This window comes from Martes martes (genome assembly GCF_963455335.1).
Source record: "Martes martes genome assembly, chromosome: 3".
Classification (NCBI taxonomy): Eukaryota; Metazoa; Chordata; class Mammalia; order Carnivora; family Mustelidae; genus Martes; species Martes martes.
The window spans coordinates 135543357-135563430 of NC_137890.1; the positions used below are offsets into that span (position 1 = coordinate 135543357).

General features: G+C 39.2%; 1 protein-coding gene across 2 annotated transcripts in view; it reads left to right on the forward strand.

Moving 5' to 3' along the window:
• GRB14 (growth factor receptor bound protein 14) overlaps positions 1-20074 on the forward strand; it is a 122273-nt gene that overhangs the window by 94049 nt on the left and 8150 nt on the right. For both annotated transcript variants that reach the window (XM_080798693.1, XM_080798694.1), the window contains 4 exons: positions 1114-1251; positions 11976-12086; positions 12279-12374; positions 18597-18677. In XM_080798693.1, the coding sequence (XP_080654819.1) occupies positions 1114-1251; positions 11976-12086; positions 12279-12374; positions 18597-18677 (426 nt within the window). The remainder of the gene's footprint in view (positions 1-1113; positions 1252-11975; positions 12087-12278; positions 12375-18596; positions 18678-20074) is intronic.

Consider the following 20074-nt stretch of genomic DNA (forward strand, 5'->3'; position numbering starts at 1 on the left):
CGTCTTATTAAGGATGCTGAGTACAACCACTCACACAGAGCTATTCGTTTTCATTCTCATTTCCCTGACCAGCACATGCCTACTGTCTCAGTTCATTATTACTTTGTAACAAACTATTCCAAACCTTAATGGCTTAAGTACCCACTCACATTTTGCCAACAATTTTGTGGGTCAGGAATTCGGAGAGGGTTTAGCTGGGTGGGTCATCTTTGAAGCACGTTGACTCCCTGGGGGTTGAGGTTCTCCTTCTTAAGATGGCTTTTCATGATGTGTCCCCTCTACCCCCTGGCCTCTCTTCTCTCCACATGGGGTCTCCATCCTCAAGGGCTTTACTAGCACATAGGGCTTCTCACAGCAGAGCTGTCTCAGCGTAGTCATATTTCTTATGAAACTGCTAGTTTCCAGGAGTTAACTAGTGGAGGCCATCGGGCCAGCTAAGGTCTAGAACTAGAACTAGCTGACTGTCACTTCTGCTGTATTCCATTGGTCAGAGCAGTCATAAAAGCCTTGCCCAGATTCAAAGGGGGTAGAGACACAGACTCCAGCCCTGCACAGTTAGGTGGCAAGATCCCTTTGTAGAAGAGCATGTGGGATGGGAGATAGTGTTGCAGTTCTCTTTGGAAAACACAATGTATTCTAGCCACCTACCACTGAACCCCATAGAGGACAGAGAAAAGATTGTTTGCTTTACTTCATCAGGGAGGAGAACACGGCTCAAGTTTCTAAACAATTCAATAATTGAAGTCAAGATTGTGGTCTTTTACTTGCACTGTAATGAAGCTGATAGGTTCTCAGGGAAAATCATAGAAAAGGATGGAAAGTATCAGGACTTAACTCTTAGATGAAATCTAGCTTTTCAAATAGACATTCAAAAAACTTATCATTCTAGTGTTTGGCTAAGTCCTGACCGCTTAGAATGTATATTTCGTGAACAGATTTTCATTTGGAATTTGCCTCAGGCTATCAAAAGACTGATTTATTTTCTGTTGTGTTTATATTGCCATGCCTGTAATGATACGTTTAAGTGATATTGACACTGTTAGAGTTTGCATGTTTATATTTGAAGTCTTGGGTTACTAGAAACAGCATGAGGATGTCTAACTTTTCTTGCAGATGTTTCTGAGTTCAAGCACATACCCTGAAATCCATGGCTTCTTACATGCAAAAGAGCAGGGAAAGAAGTCCTGGAAAAAGATTTACTTCCTTCTAAGAAGATCTGGTTTATATTTTTCTACTAAAGGGACATCAAAGGTAATTGAAACGTCCATGTTGTATTATGAACTGTAAGTGAAAGTGGGTTTTCCTTTGTTTTTATTAGTTTATTACTGGATATCAAGAGTTGGTACATTGATTTTAGATCCCAAACATTTGCCATATCGGTTTAAAAACTGAATATTCAGTTCCCCACTAATTTCAATATATATCCTGTGATGGAATCTAGATGCTCTTATTTTGCAACCACATACCGTGCTCATTTCTCTCTCTGAATTCACCCCCTTCCTCTTTACCCTTGGCTACAGACTGTGAGGTCCGGCACAGTTCACATCTCCTCTTTTCACCCAGGTTGCCCTCCTGATCTTGCCCCATCCTGAACTTCTGTTTTTGTTGATGCAGTTAGTAACGTTCCGCTGAATCATAATTGTTTTTATTTCCTTTGCGTGTGATAATTTTGTCTCCTTAGTCACATTATAGATTCCTAAAGGGAGTTGTGTGATGACCGACAGTGGAGACATGTGTTTGTGTGTGTGTTGGAGTGTGCAAGCACACTTGTGCAGATGCTCCCACATCACCACTTGCCCATGTCAGTCCCACCATGCTCGGTACCACGTTGCCTCTATGTCTGTGTGATCTAGTCAGTGGCAACTACGCTGTGTTTTATAAGTGCGGACGTTTTATGCAATGCATTGATTCTTTTCAAATAGAACTTAAAAAAAAATTATTTATTTGTGAGAGAGCAAGCAATGCGCAAGCAGGGGGAGCAGGAGGCAGAGGGAGAAGCAGGCTCCCTGCTGAGCAGGGAGCCCAATGTAGGACTTGATCCCAGGACCCTAGGATTATGACCTGAGCCGAAGGCAGATGCTTAACAGACTGAGCCACCGAGGCATCCCAAGTAAAACTAATTTTGAGAGTTTTCATGGGTGTCTATTTTAATTCTGTTTTCATGCATCTGTTGTTGTCAAACAACATTGTTAATTCTTTGTGGGTAATCTGTCATTTTTCTCTGGCTGTTTTTCAAATATTATGATAATCATTGGTGTTCAGTAATTTCCTTGACTATATTTCTAGGTGCACTCAAATGTATTCTGATAAATCTTACTTGATTCTCAACATATGTATTCAATCTGCAAATTTCTGTTTATATTTATGCTGGAAATGTTCATCCATTATTTATTGTTCACTATCATTATGTGATCCTTTACATTTCTGTAGGCTTTTCTGTCTTGGATAGTCATGGCTCCAGGCACCCATTTGCTTGTGGCAGCCTCCCTCCAGCCTCCCTGTCTTTATGTGGCCTTTTCTGTCTCTTATAAGGACACTTGTCATTGGGTTTAGGAACCACGTAGATTATCTGAGATGGTCTCATCTTGAGATCCTTAGCTTAATTACTTCTGCAAAGAGCCTTTTTCCAAATCAGGTGGTATTCACAGTTTCTTGGGATGGGGCATGGATATATCTTTTGGGAGCAGGGATAATTACTCAACTCACTGTAGAAAGCCAGTGAAAAATTTTGAGCAAGAGAGTGAGATGATCAAGTTGTACGATTACTATGGCCATAAGGAGCTTAAAAAATTGGTAGATAGAGGGAGAGAGAAAAAAAGAAAAGAGAGAACGAGGGGGAGGGAACAAAGGTTGCAGGGAGCTGGGGGACAGAGAGAGGGAGAGAGAGAGAGATTTACTAGAGGCACAGATGCTAAATGGATGGTCATTCAGTAATCCAGAGTAGAGGTGACAGAATCTAACCTACGATGAGCAGTGGAGGGGGAAGAAAGAAGTAGCTGGCTGGGTTTTGTTGACTGATTGATGCGAAAGGAGAGGAAGCATTTTAGATGTTCTTAGAGAAGGAAATAAAGAAATAGGCAGTGATTTAATAGCGTAAACAGGAAAAGGAGGTTTGCTATCACACTATCTTAGAAGTAGGCTAATGATCTTAGTTCTACATATATTGTGTTAAGGGTGAAGCATCCAAGTAGAAATGCCCAGAAAACAATTAATGACAGTGACCAGATTTTCAGGTGATATGGAGGCACAAGGAGTGATAGTTGACTCCTCCAGACTTTCCTCAGCTTTCCCTCATACAGTTTTCCTTCTTTGCTGTTCACATGTGTGCTCGTTACGTGTGTGTCTCCTTGAAGTGTAAGTGCTGGCACAGGGCTCTACTAATTTAGTATCACATTCCCTTACAGAAATGTTTTGTTTTTAAGTCTACATCATTGGACTACTGGTATTCAACTAGTTTTTCTTGAACATTTAAACTAGTTTTCAAATTTTTCTATCTGGAATAATGTTAGGATAAATAATTACCTATTTCTGTAATTAAGGTTTTAGAGTCTCCCTAGTCTAAATTTTAATGAGGTTGTTTGTTTCCCTGTTTTCTAAGTATGAAATTACATGTGAAGGTGTTTTTTAAACAAACACATGCATATCTTTATACTTTTAACATCAGAGAAAAGTGGCTTCTAAATCAGTAATCATGTTGATTGCACTCTTTCCAGTAAAACTTCACTGGAAGTTATGATTGTTTCTTTAATTCCTAAATTCTTATTTCTTCAACTGGTTTCTCATTAAAATCAACTGCCCATTATATTTTTACTTCAGCCTTCACCTCCTTTCCCTGCCCACCTATTATACAAAAGACAGCTCCTTATTCCATCTACTGGATCCACGCTTTTATCCTTGCATTGGTCTTCTCTCTGGCCAGACAGAATTACAGGCATCAAACCTCTATTCTCAGTCCGTATCTTAGCTCTTTTCAACTTGGTGTCTGACTTTGCTGTACTTCAGTACATAATATTCTTCTCTCTAGTCTATGTCTAATGAGGTCATGTTCCACAATCTATACATAAAAATGATTTTAAATTTCCCCTCAAAAAAAAAAAAAAAGAAATACAAGGTATTAGGTAACCTCAAGGATTATGACCTTGACATAAATTATGCATGTTATCTAATGTTTAATATGACATTTCTGCCTGGGAAAGAGACTATTTCCTGTCCTTTTTCTGTGAGAAGGTCTTGTTTTATTATACTTTCTGAAGATGTGGGCTGCATGGGAGTTAGTTAAACACTGCTACAAGCCTTGGAGATGTGGCTGTGACTTTTATTTACAGAGAAACGTCTAAGTACCACACCTCTCTCCCAGTTCTCGCCATATATACACAGGTGCGTGCGTGGACTTTGCTCACCATTCCAGCTCAGGCTTCTGATCGTACAGTATCTTAAGCCTTGATATATCTGCACTAATGGAGCAAAAATCAGTCAAGACATGAACCTCATCCTGCCTCTGTAGCCTTCTAGATTTTCTCAAGCTGCCATACTCTTACATCAAGAAGACTCAGCTTCACAGACTTCTACAGTATCAGTGGACAGGGCTGGTTTTATCTTTTCTTCATAGGAATCAGACATTTTTTTTTTTTTTTTTTTTTTTTTTTTTTTTTAATGTATTTTTATCCCCAGGGGTACAGGTCTGTGAATCGTCTGGTTTACACATTTCACAGCACTCATCATAGCACATACCCTCCCCAATGTCCATTTCCCCACCACCCTCTCCCATCCCCCTTCCCCCCCGCAACCCTCAGTCTGTTTCTTGAGATTGAGTCTTTTATGGTTTGTCTCCCTCCCAATCCCATCTTTTCATTTTTTCTTTTCCTACCTCCCCCCAAACCCCCCCACCTTGCATCTCCACTTCCTCATATCAAAGAGATCATATGATAGTTATATTTCTCCGATTGACTTATTTCGCTAAGCATGATACCCTCTAGTTCCATCCACGTCGTCGCAAATGGCAAGATTTCATGTCTTTTGATGGCTGCATAGTATTCCATTGTGTATATATACCACATCTTCTTTATCCATTCATCTGTTGATGGACATCTAGGCGCTTTCCACAGTTTGGCTATTGTGGACATTGCTGCTATAAACATTCGGGTGCATGTGCCCCTTCGGAGCACCACGTTTGTATCTTTAGGATATATACCCAGGAGTGCAATTGCTGGGTCGTAGGGTAGCTCTATTTTCAGTTTTTTGAGGAACCTCCACACTGTTTTCCAGAGTGGTTGCACCAGCTTGCATTCCCACCAACAGTGTAGGAGGGTTCCCCTCTCTCCGCATCCTCGCCAGCATCTGTCATTTCTTGACTTGTTAATTTTAGCCATTCTGACTGGTGTGAGGTGGTATCTCATTGTGGTTTTGATTTGTATTTCCCTGATGCCGAGTGATGTGGAGCATTTTTTCATGTGTCTGTTGGCCATCTGGATGTCTTCCTTGCAGAAATGTCTGTTCATGTCCTCTGCCCATTTCTTGACTGGATTATTTGTTCTTTGGGTATTGAGTTTGATAAGCTCTTTATAGATTCTGGATACGAGCCCTTTATCTGATATGTCATTTGCAAATATCTTCTCCCATTCTGTCAGTTGTCTTTTGGTTTTGTTAACTGTTTCCTTTGCTGTGCAAAAGCTTTTGATCTTGATGAAATCCCAATAGTTCATTTTTGCCCTTGCTTCTGTCGCCTTTGGCGATGTTCCTAGGAAGAAGTTGCTGCGGTGGAGGTCAAAGAGGTTGCTGCCTGCATTCTCCTCAAGGATTTTGATAGATTCCTTTCGCACATTGAGGTCCTTCATCCACTTTGAGTCTATTTTCGTGTGTGGTGTAAGGAAATAGTCCAATTTCATTTTTCTGCATGTGGCTGTCCAATTTTCCCAGCACCATTTGTTGAAGAGGCTGTCTTTTTTCCATTGGATATTCTTTCCTGCTTTGTCGAAGATTAGTTGACCATAGAGTTGAGGGTCTATTTCTGGGCTCTCTATTCTGTTCCATTGGTCTATATGTCTGTTTTTGTGCCAGTACCATACTGTCTTGATGATGACAGCTTTGTAATAGAGCTTGAAGTCTGGAATTGTGATACCACCGACTTTGGCTTTCTTTTTCAATATTCCTTTGGCTATTCGAGGTCTTTTCTGGTTCCATATAAATTTTAGGATTATTTGTTCTATTTCTTTAAAAAAAATAGATGGGATTTTGATAGGGATTGCATTAAATGTGTAGATTGCTTTAGGTAAAATAGACATTTTCACAATATTTGTTCTTCCAATCCATGAGCATGGAATATTTTTCCATTTCTTTGTGTCTTCCTCAATTTCTTTCATGAGTACTTTATAGTTTTCTGAGTATAGATTCTTTGCCTCTTTGGTTAGATTTATTCCTAGGTATCTTATGGTTTTGGGTACGATGGTAAATGGGACTGACTCCTCAATTTCTCTTTCTTCTGTCTTGTTGTTAGTGTAAAGAAATGCGACTGATTTCTGTGCATTGACTTTATATCCTGACACTTTACTGAATTCCTGTATAAGTTCTAGCAGTTTTGGAGTGGAGCCTTTTGGGTTTTCCACATATAGTATCATATCATCTGCAAAGAGTGATAGTTTGACTTCTTCTTTGCCGATTTGGATGCCTTTAATTTCTTTTTGTTGTCTGATTGCTGAGGCTAGGACTTCTAGTACTATATTGAACAGCAGTGGTGATAACGGACATCCCTGCCGTGTTCCTGACCTTAGCGGAAAAGCTTTCAGTTTTTCTCCATTGAGAATGATATTTGCGGTGGGTTTTTCATAGATGGCTTTGATAATGTTGAGGTATGTGCCTTCTATCCCTACACTTTGAAGAGTTTTAATCAGGAAGGGATGCTGCACTTTGTCAAACGCTTTTTCAGCATCTATTGAGAGTATCATATGGTTCTTACTCTTTCTTTTATTAATGTATTGTATCACATTGATGGATTTGCGGATGTTGAACCAACCTTGCAGCCCTGGAATAAATCCCACTTGGTCGTGGTGAATAATCCTTTTAATGTACTGTTGGATCCTATTGGCCAGTATTTTGGTGAGAATTTTCGCATCTGTGTTCATCAAGGATATTGGTCTGTAATTCTCTTTTTTGGTGGGATCCTTGTCTGGTTTTGGGATCAAGGTGATGCTGGCCTCATAGAATGAGTTTGGAAGTTTTCCTTCCATTTCTATTTTTTGGAACAGTTTCAGGAGAATAGGAATTAATTCTTCTTTAAATGTTTGGTAGAATTCCCCTGGGAAGCCGTCTGGTCCTGGACTTTTGTTTGTTTGGAGATTTTTGATGACTGTTTCAATCTCCTTACTGGTTATGGGTCTGTTCAGGTTATCTATTTCTTCCTGGTTCAGTTGTGGTAGTTTATACATCTCTAGAAATGTATCCATTTCTTCCAGGTTGTCAAATTTGTTGCCATAGAGTTGCTCGTAGTATGTTCTTATAATTGTTTGTATTTCTTTGGTGTTGGTTGTGATCTCTCCTCTTTCATTCATGATTTTATTTATTTGCGTCCTTTCTCTTTTCTTTTTGATAAGTCTGGCCAGGGGCTTATCAATCTTATTAATTCTTTCAAAGAACCAGCTCCTAGTTTTGTTGATTTGTTCTATTGTTTTTTTAGTTTCTATTTCATTGATTTCTGCTCTGATCTTTATGATTTCTCTTCTCCTGCTGGGTTTGGGCTTTCTTTGTTGTTCTCTCTCCAGCTCCTTTAGGTGTAGGGTTAGGTTGTGTATTTGAGACCTTTCTTGTTTCTTGAGAAAGGCTTGCACTGCTATATATTTTCCTCTCAGGACTGCCTTTGTTGTGTCCCACAGATTTTGAACTGTTGTGTTTTCATTATCATTTGTTTCCATGAATTTTTTCAATTCTTCTTTAATTTCCTGGTTGACCCATTCATTTTTTAGAAGGATGCTGTTTAGTCTCCATGTATTTGCGTTCTTTCCAAATTTCCTCTTGTGATTGAGTTCGAGCTTCAGAGCATTGTGGTCTGAAAATATGCAGGGAATGATCTCGATCTTTTGGTACTGATTGAGACCTGATTTATGACCCAGGATGTGGTCTATTCTGGAGAATGTTCCATGTGCACTAGAGAAGAATGTATATTCTGTTGCTTTGGGATGGAATGTTCTGAATATATCTGTGATGTCCATTTGGTCCAGTGTGTCATTTAAGGCCTTTATTTCCTTGTTGATCTTTTGCTTAGATGATCTGTCCATTTCAGTGAGGGGAGTGTTAAAGTCCCCTGCTATTATTGTATTACTGTCGATGTATTTCTTTGATTTTGTTATTAATTGGTTTATATAGTTGGCTGCTCCCATGTTAGGGGCATAGATATTTAAGATTGTTAGATCTTCTTGTTGGACAGACCCTTTGAGTATGATATAGTGTCCTTCCTCATCTCTTATTATAGTCTTTGGCTTAAAATCTAATTGATCTGATATAAGGATTGCCACCCCAGCTTTCTTCTGATGTCCATTAGCATGGTACATTGTTTTCCACCCCCTCACTTTAAATCTGGAGGTGTCTTCGGGTCTAAAATGAGTTTCTTGTAGGCAGCATATGGATGGGTTTTGTTTTTTTATCCATTCTGATACCCTGTGTCTTTTGATTGGGGCATTTAGCCCATTAACATTCAGGGTAACTATTGAGAGATATGAATTGAGTGCCATTGTATTGCCTGTAAGATGATTGTTACTGTATATTGTTTCTGTTTCTTTCTGATCTACTACTTTTAGGGTCTCTCTTTGCTTAGAGGACCCCTTTCAATATTTCCTGTAGAGCTGGTTTGGTGTTTGCAAATTCTTTCAGCTTTTGTTTGTCCTGGAAGCTCTTTATCTCTCCTTCTATTTTCAATGATAGCCTAGCCGGATATAGTATTCTTGGCTGCATGTTTTTCTCGTTTAGTGCTCTGAATATATCATGCCAGTTCTTTCTGGCCTGCCAGGTCTCTGTGGATAGGTCCGCTGCCAATCTAATGTTTTTACCCTTGTATGTTACAGACTTCTTTTCCCGGGCTGCTTTCAGGATTTTCTCTTTGTCGCTAAGACTTGTAAATTTTACTATCAGGTGACGAGGTGTGGACCTATTTTTATTGATTTTGAGGGGCGTTCTTAGCATCTCCTGGATTTTGATGTTTGTTCCCTTTGCCATATTAGGGAAATTCTCTCCAATAATTGTCTCCAATATACCTTCTGCTCCCCTCTCTCTTTCTTCTTCTTCTGGAATCCCAATTATTCTAATGTTGTGTCGTCTTATGGTGTCACTTATCTCTCGAATCCTCTCCTCGTGTTCCAGTAGTTGTTTGTCTCTCTTTTGCTCAGCTTCTTTATTCTCTGTCATTTGGTCTTCTATGTCACTAATTCTTTCTTCTGCCTCATTTATCCTGGCAGTGAGAGCTTCCATTTTTGATTGCACCTCATGAATAGCTTTTTTGATTTCAACTTGGTTAGATTTTAGTTCTTTTATTTCTCCAGAAAGGGCTTTTATCTCTCCGGAGAGGGTTTCTCTAATATCTTCTATGCCTTTTTCGAGCCCGGCTAGAACCTTGAGAATTGTCATTCTGAACTCTAGATCTGTCATGCTACCTATGTCTGTATTGATTAGGTCTCCAGCCTTCGGTACGGCCTCTTGTTCTTTTTTTTGAGGTGAGTTTTTCCGCCTTGTCATTTTGTCCAGGTAGGATTTGCTTTCTCCTGCTGTGGAATTCCGCTGTTCTTGGTGACTGAAGTTGGTTTTGGATGGTTTCTTGTTGATCTTCTGGGGGAGGGGCCTGTTGTATCAATTCTCAAGTGTCTTTGCCGCAGGCGGAATTGCACCGCCCTTGCCAGGGGCCGGGCTAAGGAATCCGCTCGGGTTTGCTTTCGGGAGCTTTTGTTCCCTGAGCGCTTTCCGTAGAGTTCCGGAGGACGGGAATGAAGATGGCGGCCTCCCAATCTCTCGGCCCGGAGGAGCCGAGAGCTTGGGGTTCCGCTCCTCAGTGCGCTCTCAGAGCAAAGCGCCCAATAGCCCCGCCTCCCTGGCTTGCGGTCGCGCCTCGAGGAAAGCAGTCAATTGTTGGAGCTGGAGAAAAGCGCCGGGTCGCTTTTGTCTCCGCGGCCTGCGGCCGCGCTCCGAGCCCACCCAGCCTGCGACCGGCACAAGGTAACCCCGGGCTTAGAGCTCACTCCTCGGCTTTGTCGCTATAGCCGGCTTCCCCGCTCTAATACCTGCGAGCTCTGCGGCACTCAGACACCCCCAGTCCTTCTGTGACCCCGCGGGTCCTGGGGTTATGCTGACCCCGCCTGGGTTTCCCCCCAGTTTAGCCTCTGGAGCGATGTCTCCCAGTGGAGCCGACTTTTAAAAGTCCCGGTTTTTTGCTCCGTCGCTCCGCCGCTTGCCTGGTGCCGGCCCCTCCCCCCGGGGTCTATCTTCCCGTCGCTTTGGATTCACTTCTCCGCAGGTCCTACCTTTCAGAAAGTGATCGATTTTCTGTTTCTGGGATTGTTGCTCTTCTTCTCTTCGATTTCCCGTTGGATTTATAGGTGTTCACAATGGTTAGATAAGCTATCTAGCTGATCTCCTGCTACCCGATGTCGTCTCAGCCTGCTACTTCTCCGCCATCTTGACTCCTCCCGGAATCAGACATTTTTACTAGCAAATCAGTTTCTATCAAAAAATAGTTTTAAAGGCCATGACAGTAAGAGTACCTTTCTCCTTCCTCTTCCCTTGTTCCAAGGGCCCTAGGCTGGATCTCTTTTAACAGTTTTCTTTTCTGCCTTATTCTCCTATGGAGATGGGAACTGTAGCCATTCATTAGATCAAAATGCCTGAGAACAGTGGCACACAGAGGACAGTGACATACACAGAAACTGTCGCTCTGCCAGTCATCTGGGATGGAATAGCCTGGGTAAATGACTGAAATTTTTTTGGATATGGATTTGAATGGGTTCCTCCAATTGCTAACTGTTCTGGGTTTTCTGACTTTTCAGTTTTGTTTTGTTTTAGAGCACTGCTTCTTAGTTTTCAGTGCCTATGAATCACCCAGGTTCTTGTTAAAATGCAGATTTTGATTCAGTAGGTCTATGGTGGGGCCACCGAGTTTTGCATTTCTAATAAGCTCCCAGGTGATGCCTGTGGTCCTGGTCTGGGACCACACTACGAGTAGCAAGGTTTTAAAGAACAAATGCATTTTTGGTCAGTTTTGATCATACATCCAACCCCAGAATTAAGCACTTCTCCAAGTTATTAACCTGTCACAGCATAATATGACCCAGTGATTTCCCTTGACCAGCTTTAAATCTCATGGATTTCCCAGAGAAGAAATAGCTGTACATGATTCCACTTTACCTTGAAAATCAGAAACATTCAACTGCCAGGTAATTTCCTGGAACTCATCTGTCCCAGCCACCTTCTTTTCGTACAGAAGGTAGTTATGCCCCCTGCCTCGTTGCTTGCTGTGGGGTGCTAGGTAGTACCCAGATGGGAGGGGGATCTTTTCTAAATGAAGCAGGAATCTTTGTCTCTTTCTCCTTTTTTTTCTCTAACTGCTGTGGAGGCTCAAACCACCCTTCTTGCCTTTGTCGAACTACCACTATTTGAAACCTGGACAAGGAAAACATTTTTAAAAGCCATTCTTTGCTGCTTTCTCTCCCTGAGATTCCTGAAATGGTGGTTAAAGAGAATAATTTTAAAATAGGGAGATGAAGATTTTTGCATATATTGGCCGTTAAATGATAAACAAATCACCACTTCTCAAATAATATTGTATCAAGTTCCTGGTTCTTGAAGGATACAGTAACTTCATTTTTCTTCCCTTTGTATTTCTGTGCCATTATTTAGAATAATTGTTTTGCCAAGGTATAAATTATGTAATATAATAGAAATGCAAAAGAGAGCATGCAAAAGTATGGATTCATTTCAACTCTCACATTTGTATCTTTTTAAAGGAACCACGGCATTTGCAGTTTTTCAGCGAATTTGGCAATAGTGATATTTATGTGTCCCTGGCAGGCAAAAAAAAACACGGAGCACCGACTAACTATGGATTCTGCTTTAAGGTACAGGCTTAATATTTTGATAGATGAATAAAGCAAGCCTCAGCCTTTTAGGTAAGCTTGGGTTTCTTTTAATTTCTTTTGAAAAAGAGACAGCTTTCTCTTATATATAGGAGAATTTTAGTGGCTTTTATTTCAACAGGTGTTACCTTCAAGATATGCATTAACGATAAACAATGTGCTGTGGCCTTCTAGCCTAACAAAGCGGGAGGGCCCCGAGACCTGAAAATGCTCTGTGCAGAAGAAGAGCAGAGTAGGACGTGCTGGGTGACTGCGATTAGATTGCTTAAGGTAATCTCACTGCAGGCGTGAATTTCTATTAATGCTGGGAGTGCCATCAAAGTTTGAAAATATCTGTATTTCAAAATGCGAGGACTCACTATAAGTCTGTATACCCAAATGTTTGTATTTTTTTTTATCTAAAAGATAAACATTAGTAGAGTAGAATAGCCTAATGCATTTATCTTGTGCGTGTGGAGTAAGTATTCCATTTTTAGAAATTCTCTGAATTTTATTTTTTTCGAGGGTATTACATATACAGCTAGTATAACTGATGGGAGAGGAGAAGTGAGTTGGGGGAAATTGGAGGGGGAGACAAACCATGAGAGACTGTGGACTCTGAGAAACAAACTGAGGGTTTTGGAGGGGAGGGGGTGGGAAGTTGGGTGAGCCTGGTGGTGGGTATTAAGGAGGGCACGTATTGCATGGAGCACTGGGTGTGCTGCATAAACAATGAATTTTGGAACACTGAAAAAAGTTAAATTAAATTTTAAAAAAACCTTCTATAAGTGACTCAGTCTGTATTTTTAAAATATTGTCATCAATCCACCATGACGTGTATTTTAAAACGTGCCCACCTAGGTATGTCTAGTGCAATTGTTTTACACTTCATTTAAGTGTTGTATAAGTTGCTTTCCAGTTTACTTCAAATTATAATGTAAATTTTAGTATAATATACTATTAAAATATCAACCTTTGTGTTAAGTAGAAGTTACAACTTAAATAAGCATAGTTTACTGGGAAGCATTTTGAGAGGAATAAGAGTTCTAAAAGTTATGTGGGGAATAAAGACATAGAATGATTTCTTCCAGAATGTATAGAAAACACATATTTAATTTAAAAGCTTCTATGCTAATAAATTTAACACAACTTCATAATTTTAAAAATTAATCAACCATTTCCTTTTGAAGAAGGGCAGAATAATCAGAATCAGAATTATTAGTCCTCATACCAGGTTAGGAAGATAGTTTTATTTTTTTTTCTTTTAAAAAAAAAGATAGTTTTTTTTTTAATTTATTTAATTGAGGTGAAATTCATATATCATAAAATTCACTGAATTAACTATTTTCATCAACTGGGCTAATACGATGAACATATTAACTGTGTTCCTTTTAACTGTGTGAACAGTACAGTGCCATATAGTTCATTCAGAATGTTGTGCACCGCCTCCATCTCTTTAGCTTTTAGCTCCAAAACATTTTTATCACCTCGAATAGAAACTCCCAACTCCTGGCAATCAACCATATCTGTGTCTGTCTCTATAGGATTTCCCTATTTCGACATTTCATAGAAATGGAATCATACAATATCTGACCTTCTGTGTCTCACTTCTTTTATTTGGCATATTGTTTTGTGGTTCATCTACCTTATAGTGCACATTAGTACTTGGTTCCTTTTTTATGGCTGAATAATATTTGTGTGTGTGTGTGTGTGTGTGTGTGTGTGTGTTAGATAGACAATTTGTTTATTCATTTATCCATTAATGGACATTTGGGTTGTTGACATCTTTTGACTATTTTGAGTAGTACTTCTATGAACATATGTGTTCATGTATTTATTTGGATACCTGTTTTCAATTTGGAGGGTATATACCTAGGAGTAGAATTCCTGGTCATATGGTAATTGTGTTTAACCTTTTGAAGAATTACCAAAATTTTTCCACATAGCTAAACTGTTTAATGTTCCCACCTGCAATGTGTGAGAATTCCAATTTCTCCATATCCTCACTAATGCTTGTTATTTTCCTTTTTTAAAAAATAATTTTCCTAGTGCATGTGAAGTGGTATTGGCAGAAAAATTTTTAAATGGCTTAAAGGAAGCTTTTGGATTAACTCTGAAATTTGCTTCCTTTTGCTGTTATGGCAGATAGTCACTATAGTTACCTTTTTACAAGAGGTTTGTTTTTCAAATAGTCTACTGTTAAATGACTGTCATGATTTCGGTTTCAACAAAGCTTAGAAGTCTTGATTCTTTGAAACTCTCATGGTAAGTAATTGCTTCTATGTTGCCCTCATTGTCATAAAATGTAAAAAAAAAAAAAAAAAACAAAAAAAAACAAACTTTAGAGAGTGTTGGGAACCAACCGGTCAAGGAAGTAATAGCTAGTTAACTCGGGATGTGCACTGGAGTCACTTGAGGTGTGTTCTGAAGTTCTGTGTGTCCGGCCCCATCGTTGGGGATCCTGATATAGTGAGTGAACTCCAGATTAAGAACCAGTGACCTCATCCAGTTCTCTCCTTTTACAGATGAAGAGGCTGTCACTCCTTGGAATACTTTAACCTATCACAGTTATAGTAGAGACAATACCTTGAGGTCTCTGGTTCTCTCTTTCCTTTCATCAGAACTCTGGAAATCAGCCAAGGCTGGTAAAGGAGATGCTTTCCAACCTGGTTAGTCAGGGCTTCCTCCCTTCTAGTTTGATCTCAAGTTCAGACACCCAACTCTGAAATAGGTGGTGAGCACACTTCCTTTAATGCCACTGATTTTATGAGGATATACCATTACTTTTTGTATAAGTAGAAAGAAAAGAATTATGTCAATAAAATTATATGATGCTTTTGTATCCCCTATGATTTTTACTTTTATTTAGTTATTTTAGATTTATTTAAGCCTATAGATGTAGATTTTCGTCATTTATTAGTTTTGTGTACACACACACACACGAAATAAATTATGTGAGGCATCTCTAAAACTTCATGTTCTAAGACTGGCTTTCCAAAATCATTTTTATCTCAGAGCCACGGATACCCATATTTCATACAGACTATCTTACTCTGTGCTGTCAAGAGCTTCAAGGAAGCAGAACTTCTCAGACAGGTGCTCTGCCATTGTCTCTGGAGTTGTCTTTCTAGCCAGTGGCCTCCCTTCTGCAAAGTTTGATGGGAATGATTTTTTGATCTCACTAAACATTTCAGGCAGTGACAAGTCACTTGGTCAACAGTGAATATAAGATGCTATAATTAAGGCAAATTTATGAATGTTAAAATTTGAAAAGAAGCGCGTGTCCAAAAATTGATGAAATATACTAAAAGCTTTTTTTTTTTTTTTCTTTTTCTTTTGATCCTTCCATATCCAGAATGCTGTTCCTGGAAGATTGTCCCCTTCTCACTTTTTTTTTTTTTTTCCCATTTGATCTTTTTGAAGCCTCTTGCAAGGCACAAATGTCCACTTCAAAGATGCTCTGTTTTATTTCTATGGCTTCTGTAACAAATTATACCACTTTAGTGACCCAAGACAATGCAAATTTATTATCCTACACTGTTGTCGTTCAGGAAGTCTGAAATGGGTCTTATTGCCGTAAATGCAAGGTGTCCAAGGACCCAGTTCCCTTCTAGAGACTCTGGGGGAAGAATCCATTTTCTCATGCCGTTTCCAGACTTCAGAGGCTGCCCAGATTCCTTGGCTCATGGTCTCTTTCTCTACCCTCAAAACCAGCACTGAGGAGCTGAGACCTTTTCATGCTGTGACTTGGTTCTCTTCTCTGCCTCCCCCTTCCGCTTGTTAAGGGCCCTTGTGATTATATTGGATCTATACATATTCACAGGCTTCAGGAATTAGGATGTGGACATCTCTGGGGTCCATTATTCTGCCTACCCTGTCCATGTTCCCTGTGTTGTTTTTTTCCCCCTTTTTAAATTGTGGTAAAGCTTTTCCAGATGAGGCATAGAGGGAAGCAGGCATCAGGGAGAACTTTTACCCTGAAGCCAGCCAACCACCGAACAGTTTCAAATGGGAAAGTGATATGACCTGCTTTACCCTTTAAAATACCCAGATATGGGAAGCCAGGGCTTGCCAGCACGACATATTTGAAGGACTCTAATAGGGGAGGCAGGTGGTTCCCCTGCAGCTTGTCATCAGCCAAGCACTGGCTTCATCCCCCTGGCTAGTGCACCTGGACTCAGGTGGTGTTAGACGTATCTTTTGATTTTCGACTCTGGATGTCTGTTGTATTTCCAGCTTATCACTGAGCTTAGTGGGAGGTGCAGGGACAGAGGAGGCTGTTATGTTGATTAGACTGAAAGGGCGTCAGATTTTCTTCACATGCTTCTTACTAGATCCTGCCTCCTCAAGAATTTGGCGTCTTGTTTAATTTTTATTTCCTTTTTTTTTTTTTTTTCATACACACATGTGAACTGTTCATTAGTAGCAGAGGAAGAGTCTCCGGTTCTCTTTGGAGGCATTCCAGTTATATAGAGATACATAGAGAATCTGAGAATTGTTTATGTAGAGTGCCCTGGTTCCCTGTTGTCTTCTCCCCATCCCTTCGACTAGAACTCTGCTAGCTTCTTATATAGTTTGGTCCCTTACCTGCCCCTCTATAGGACGGGAACATGTTAAGGTGACTCATGTCCTACCCGTCCGCCAGAGTTAAGTACTTACTAACAACCACCAACAACACAGAAGCAGCTCCCCAACACTGCGGGTACCAGGCACAATAGACCTTTGAAGGAAACAGTCTTGATGGCAGGTAGCTGGCTTTCCACTGCAGATAAATAAAAGGCAACCAAACAGCATACGTGCACCTTATGAAAGTATTGGTTAGAGGTTAGTGTGTATTCTCCAAAATGAACTCGACTGGGAATTAAACTCCTCTGTCTTCTTTTTATAGTTGTGGTAGGTTTAGAGTTGTTTTAAAGTAAATTTCATTAGGTCCCATTAATGTCAATCAAACTGTAAATTAAAAAAATAATTTTTATAACTTGGGAAATAATTGGATAAAGAAGTCAACATAAAGAATTTTAAATGAATGTGGGTTTGTATTCATGTTAAAAGCCAAATCTTGGAAAAAGAGACTCTCCATGCCGCCCTCTGATTTTTCTACCTAATTACCAGATATATCCAGTTTGCTGGAATTGCTCTTAGGGAAATAGTCTTCAGTAAAGAAACAGCTCTGTTGAAATGTTTAAATGGAATTCATCCTACGGGTGAGATTGGATTCCATGGTGTCTCCCCAGTCTCTTTTATGTAGGACCTACTTCTAAGTTCGTTGTGGCTCTGTGAAATAGAATTGTTGAGGATAGCCATAAAAAAAGAAAAGAAAAGAAATGTAAAGGCCTCTCTGTCCCATTATGGTTTTGCTTTGTTTTCTTTTTCTTTCTTTCTTTCTTTTTTGTTTTTTGTTTTGTTTTGTTTTGTTTTTAAATAAAGTGGATCAAATCTAAGGGGAGTACCTTATAGCTTCAGAGGGTGAGCCCTCCAAAATAAGTTCGGTCATGGCAGTTAGCATTCTTAGTTTTCTCAAACCCAGTAATCCACTCACAGTCCAGACCCACTTTCCAATCGTAGACTGGCAGCTGAGTCTTGTGATGCTACTTCCTGAAAATAAAGATGCTGCGTTTTTGTTTTTTTTTTTTCCTACTGCAGTTTACATTGTATTTTGTGACCCTTTGTGTGAGGTCCCTACCATTTTGATTCCCTGAATTTAAAGCTAGAAATTAAACAATGCGGTAAGAGTGTTGTTAGTAGAAGATGCTGCAGTGTCAAGAATCTTTACCATAGGGCCAAGTGTATGGATTTGCTGAAGAGACACTATAATTCGTCAATCAGTCATTGAAGAGTTACGGTGAATTTTACCCTGTTTTGCTTAAGATGCCTGTAAGGTTTTCAGAGTCTTTGTTCCATAAAGTCTGACATCCTTCCCAAGTGAGCTCTCTTTTTATTAGGTGATATACCATTCCAAGTGGTTTTGGTGCTAAGAATAATGAGTAGGAATGTCAGTTACAGACCTTTATACTGGTGGGCTAGACCTTAAGTGTGGGTTCAAGTAAAAAACCCATTTTTCTTTCTTCCTTCCTTCCTTCCTCCCTCCCTCTCTCCCTCCCTTCCTTTAATTATTTATTTATTTAAGATTTTATTTATTTATTTGTCAGAGAGAGAGAAAGAACACAAGCAGGGAGAGTGGCAGCCAGAGGGAGAAGCAGATTCCCTTCTGAGCAGGGAGCCCGACGTGGCTCAATCCCAGGACCCTGGAATCATGACCTGAGCCAAAGGCAGCCGCTTAATTGACTGAGCCACCCAGGTGTTCCAAAAAACACTCTTTTTAAATGTATCATTGTAGTGCAGTAAAAGCTTACCTTTCAAAATTATGATTGCCTTACTAATTTGATTTAAGGAAAGCTTATAATTTTTATTTTTTATGTTATGATATATAACTAATTGAAGTATTGATTTTTTCCCCAAATTACCTGTGTAGTAAAAGTGGTGGGAATGTGTTTTTATTTATTTGTTCTGCAGTATGGCATGCAGCTGTACCAGAATTACATGCATCCATATCAAGGTAGAAGTGGCTGCAGTTCTCAGAGTATATCACCCATGGTAAGGACCATATTTATTAACCTATGTATTTTATATTTACATTAATTTACATTAATTTGCCACAATCTTGCATTATAAACATACATTACGGTACATCTACATTCTTTCCTTCAAAGTAACTCTTGGATACCATTCTAACATAATGTTACTGAATTATTTATTCTTGGATTTCACATGATTGCAGCCTATGTGATATTACATTAAAATAGATAATATTATATGTAAAAGAAAATTTGTAAATATTTGAAAGAGTTATGTGAATCATTCTGTGTCATTACAACATTTGAGGATTTCATTTTAATACAATTTCTAGAATATTTTCCTTGGGATTGTGGATGTTTCCTTAACCACTGATTTTAGTTGTGGGTTTATTTGTTTATTTTAATATTGGTTTTGGAATTGTAATAGCCTAATATAAAGATGCCAGTGGCTTGGAATTTTAAGAGCTGCACTAAACACAGGTAAGCTCTTTTGCATTTTGGGCTTCTAACAATAAATTTTTTTAAGGTCTAGGTCCTTGAAATCAAACTGCTCTTCAGGAAACCCAAAAACTGCAAGCTGGAATAGAGCTTGTGCATTACATTAAGTCTAACACCACTTCTCAGATTTATACTAACTGCAACTTGAATATTTATTTGCAGACACACACAGAATATCTTTTCCCTTCTTTAGAATCTAATTTTAATTTATTGTGCATTAACACAAGAGAATTGTTTCTGAACTTTAAAGTTTATTTTTGGCCATTTTTGTCCTTGCTTCTTAATATTGAGTATATTAGGAATGTGGGTACATGTGCCTGTGTTAGAAATCAGCTAACACGCTGCATTTCCACTTAGGTTAAAAATATGCCCCTCATGGCTGTGAGCAAGGAAGGCGCATTTCCCCGCATGTAATGTGGCAGATGAAATGCTCAGTTCTAGGAATGAGGCATGAAATAATGTTGATTACAATGTCTGATAGACTAATAGGGAAAAAAGAACTCCAGTTCTGTAGTTATGTTGCTTTATGTTATGGAAGAGTAACTTCTCATCTTTGTATCATATTACTTTTAAGCCCTAAAATAAGAAACTAAAGACTGGAATGAATTTTTATAAAAGCAGTAGCCTTAGGTGAGTGTTTGTATAATCTGTTAGCTACCTTTATCTTTCAATCCACATGTATATACAGAATAATGGATTTTATCTTAATCCTTTTCTAAATCCTTCTAAATTTCTTTTAGAGTCTAAAGGTATTAGGATGAACATGTTAATAACAGCTGTACATTTGGAGGCTGTTGCCTAGTGTCCTCTTAATCACAGGAGAAAATTGTCATCAACAAAGTACTGTCTAGTCTCATCACTGTCATTAGCACACAAGCATGGTATTATTCTTGCCACTTTCCCCAGAAAGTGGTCCTA